General features: G+C 40.6%; 1 protein-coding gene across 1 annotated transcript in view; it reads right to left on the minus strand.

The window, feature by feature from the left end:
• Positions 1-2058: 2058 nt before the first annotated feature.
• Positions 2059-4781, minus strand: part of LOC116685790 (TIMELESS-interacting protein) — an 8497-nt gene continuing 5774 nt past the window's right edge. Inside the window, exons 6-8 of the mRNA XM_032510729.1 lie at positions 4724-4781; positions 3968-4198; positions 2059-3328 (exon numbers count right to left, since the gene is read on the minus strand). Coding sequence (XP_032366620.1) covers positions 3030-3328; positions 3968-4198; positions 4724-4781 — 588 coding nt within the window. The 3' untranslated portion in view covers positions 2059-3029. The remainder of the gene's footprint in view (positions 3329-3967; positions 4199-4723) is intronic.

Raw genomic sequence — 4781 nt, forward strand, 5'->3', positions numbered from 1 at the left:
CCAGATGTGTCTGTTTTCTGGCGTACCTTAGAAAGTGCCTTGGTCACTCCACACTTGTCAGGACTTGGAGATTGGCTGAAACACACTGTGACTGTAACAGCTTGTAACTGGCTTGTTAACTAACTTGTTCCCCTTTATTCAACAACACAGCACTCCTGATTGGGGGGAGGCCGATAACAGGCCCACAATGGGAACAAAGGGCACTTCCTTGTCTAAAAGACATTTTTAGCAACGTTGGTTTATTGCCTTTTTCTGACTTGCAGAACACATTCAATCTACCACATTCCTCTTTCTTATTTTACCTTCAATTAAGATCGGCACTCAAGGTGTACGATGTCCCTTGGCAGTCAATCCCATCCAAGTTATTTACTGGGCAGCCTAAACCGTGGTATGGTGTCCAGGCTTTATCAGTTCTTAGAGATATCTGGCTGCTCTGGCCTTCCTATTGAGTGGATCTGGGCATGCGATTGCCCAGGCCTGGGTATCGATCTAGACTGGCATGATGTATGGTCTAACATCCCAGATGTATCACGCAATCCAGACCATCAGCAGATTCACTACAACTTCATTCATAGGAGATATCTCACTTCCCCATTTCTCTATAAAATTCTTAATTCTTATTATTTGACTTTAGTTTAATATTTTTTTAGTTGATGAATTTAAACCACTCATGTTTGGTCTCACCATAGAGCCCAACCTTGACTCGGGGCTTATTGACTTGTGTTGACTTAAGTTTTTTATGTTTTTGACACTTGGTTTTGTGTTTGATCAGTTAGATCACATGTATTCAGGGCATCAACTGTGGATATTTAATTTCAGTGTTGGATCCTAAATAGTTTGAATGCTTATGGAAGGTTGCATTATACAAATAACCACGCTCAAACAGTTAGTTATGTGTCATTGCTTTGTTTTTATTATTACAAATACAGTATTATGGTTACTTTGCTTGCTGCTGTGAGAACACAATCCTTTAAGTCTGTTTTTAGTTCCATCATTTTTCCCCTTTTACTAAAAAAAAAGGCCGTTTCGGCCTAAAGTTGTTAAAGTTGTCTCAGTTCTTTTAAATCAAGGCTGAAGACCTTTCTTTTTGATGTTGTCTTTCTTTAAATGTCTTTAATGTTTAATTTCTTATGCTGCACTGTAACTTTTATTCTTGTTTTATTGGTTTTTATTTTTTTTAAATGTGCTGAATTTATAAAGCACTTTTTTAGTCTTAACGACTACTCAAAGCGCTTTTACATCATACAAGAACCATTCACCCACATTCGTACACTGTGGCCGAGGCTGCCGTACAAGGTGCCACCTGCTCATCAGATACACACTCACACACAGTCACACTGTGCAGCATCAGGGGCAACTCGGGGTTCAGTGTCTTGCCCAAGGACACTTCGACATGGGACTGCAGGGCCAGGGATTGAACCACCAACCTTCCTATTGGCAGGCAACCGCTCTACCACTGCCGCCCCACTGCCAAAGCACTTTGAATTGCCCTGTTGCTGAAATGTGCTCTACAGATAAAGCTGCTTTGCCTTAAACTGTCTTGTTATTGTTTTGCAAAGGGTGGGGGAGCAGCGCTATTTAGGCATTTGAAGACCAATTTAACAAAATGCAGGGAGATAAAACGTCTGATGCTGAAGATGAGATCACAGACAGGTCTCGATACTAAACAGATTCAATTTTAAAGGAAAAGTTTATTGTTAGGCATTTAAAAAAAACTGGTAGTTAGTTCCTCAGTTTAAGCTCCAGAAAAAACAAAATGTTTTTATTTATTATTGTTTACTGCAGTGACTTCTCATGCTTCTCACATTAGGCGTCATAAGATCGGTAACAGGTAACACGCAGTACAGGTCAGGAATAACTGAAATTTGTGAAACCAAACAAAATCCTGCAAATAAATGGTCAAATCGGAACAATTCGGTTTCTTTTTTTGCTGCTGGCATGACAAAGAATTACTATTGCCAACCCACCAGACTTCATATGCATAAACGATGCTTTTAGCATGTATAGAGCCAGCATAGATCCACATGTAAATGGGTGAATTATAGGTTTATTTTAACCAAACCAGAGAGGTGACGGTTGGCACGGTGGAAAGACGACCCAAGACGGCTTTTGACAGTTTTATATTGTTTCTTTCGACTTAGAATGAAGTGTGTTTTACGATGATAAAATTGCGACAACAATTTCAAGTTTTATCTTAAACATAAATGATCTTAGTCTTCAACAAATAGGGATCCTTTCCATAATGTTGTGAGACACTTAGAATAATAAGCTGAGCCTGTCATTGACAAAAATTGAAGGTAACTTTAATTTACATACGGTATCTTACAGTGGTGCTCATAAGTTTACATACCCATGCTTAAATTGACTAAAAAGAGGAATAAAAAAAAATCAACTTTTGTTAATAGATCTTAATGCCTTAAAAATAAATAAAAAATAAATCCAATCTTCTTTGTGAATGAATAATGTATTGTAAATAAATAAATGGTCTTCCATTAAATGCAGGGGGCATAAGTATACACCCCCCCCTATGTTAAATTCCCATAGTAGCAGGCAGATTTTCATTATTAAAGACCGGTTATGTCATGGATCAGGATCCAATGCATCCTGATAAAGTTCCCTTGGCCTTTGGAATTAAAATAACCCCCCCAATATCATCACATACCCTTCACCATACATAGAGATTGGCATGGTTATATTTCAGTTAGACTAAGAGCTGGTTTGATTTGCATTGAGAGATGATTTTATAGAAAGTATCCCATGCCAATCTCTATGTCTCTATGTCTCGTAAATCTCTTTTTAGTCAATTTAAGCATGGGCATGTAAACTTTTGAGCACCACTGTACACTGCAGCAGCTTGTTTCAGCTGGAAACAGAATTTCCAAATTTGAACCAAGTTGCTCTTTACAGACTTCAAGAAGATAATTTATGCACAGGTTGGATTAAAAAAAAACAAAAAAAACAAAAGAAACAACAAACTTTGGCTGTACAGTTAGTCGTTCTTTAACTCAGAGTGCGTGCCGTACTGAGCATTAATCTCGGTCCTGACACTCGGTGCTGGGTTGGTGGACCTGGCTGAGGCTGGTTTCTTCCTCTTTCTCACACTGAGGTGATTCAGCAGGAGGCTCAGAGTCTGGGTGGGGAAGCAGTTTGGGGGGTGGTGGTGGTTGTTGTTGTTGTTGTGTGCTGCTGCTGCTGCTGGCTGGCTCCAGGTCGAAATCCTCCACCTCTACATCCTGATCGTTAGACTTGTTGGGGACGTTTGCAGAGGAGACAGACGTGCCTTCATCTGCTGACGTGGACGTGTCACCGGTCTGGGACTCTGCAGGAGCTGAGGGGGTGGCAGGAGGATTTTACACAAAGACGTCAAGAATCAGAAGTTAAATGCTATTTATGTCATCTTTTAAAAATTTAAAATTTCTTTTTTCATATTGCAGGGAAAAAAATTAATAATATACAAAAGTGAGGAAGAGAAGAGAGAGGAAGAGATTCGTGCTGTTGTTGCTATTTTGGGGATTCTGATTGGCTAACGTGGGCTTGAGCTTCTCGTTACACCCCCACCTCCAGGGTTGGCGTGCTCTCGACGGCATTTATAAACACAGGTACGTGTAAATTAACCCTTTTCTGAAAACTGACAGCTGTGCACCATGTTATTTTTGAAAACGGAGACGTTGTAAAACGGAGAGGTCCGTTTATGAAAACAGCCGGCCACGTGTAAACGTAGTGTAAGAGGAAGTTACCGTGAACCATAGAGTCTGTTGTGTGACGGGTATAACGGACGTGGATTAGGTGTTGTACTGACAGGCCGGTGAACGAAGTGAGACGTGTAACGCCGTCTTGGATCCGGCATCAAAAGCCTGCGTTTCTTTATTTTATAGCCAAACCTGAGTCTAGACGATATAATAAACCCTCGGTTACATTTGTGTCCCAGATGTCTGATAAAGATTTATTTATTTATTAGACCTCCTACCTGTTTGCTGCTGCTGGCGGGCGAGCCTCTTCTCCAGAGCCCGCTGTCTGTTCAGCTCCATGCGTCTACGCTGCTCCTCGGTCAGGGAGGGGGGGGCGGGGGCAGCTGGGGAGGGTGGAGTAGGTGGAGCAGGGGTGGAGTGGACCGGAGCTTGCAGGTCATTGAAGCTGGCTCCGTCAAACGGATCTGGATCCCCAAAGACCTGCGCTTCAGGAGCTGCTTGTTCTTCACCTAAACCAAGACACATTGTCACTTAACAGTGGATTTAGAGTGGACATTTGAACTTTTCTCACTAGAGTTGCATAGATTATTGGATAAATCGATTAGTTGTCAGCTATTAAATTAATCGCCAGATATTCTGATAATCAATAACTCGGTTTGAGTCGTAATTCTTACTACACACTCTCTGATTCCAGCTTGTTAAATGTGAACATGTTCTATTGTCTTCTCTCCTGTGACAGTAAGCTGAATATATTTGATAAAATTGGGGACAAAACAAGACATTTGAGGACATCGTCTTGGGCAATTTGAGAAACACTAAACCACATTGTTACCGTTTTGTAGCACAAACAACTAATTGATAGATTGAGGAAATTACAACAGATCAATTTGACTATGAAGAAAAAAAAAAATTCATACATTTTTTGTGTGGTTTTATACACAGGGGATGTCTCACAGAGAGAAAAAAAAAGAAGAAAAATCATAGGTTTTGTGACATGATGCATATCAAAAATGTTTTATTTATCTATCCCTTACCACCCGTGAAGTCTTCGTGTGTCAGTGGCATGTCCAGCCGTATCCGTTTCAGACAGGT

Source organism: Etheostoma spectabile, unplaced genomic scaffold (assembly GCF_008692095.1).
Source record: "Etheostoma spectabile isolate EspeVRDwgs_2016 unplaced genomic scaffold, UIUC_Espe_1.0 scaffold270, whole genome shotgun sequence".
In the NCBI taxonomy this organism is placed as follows: Eukaryota; Metazoa; Chordata; class Actinopteri; order Perciformes; family Percidae; genus Etheostoma; species Etheostoma spectabile.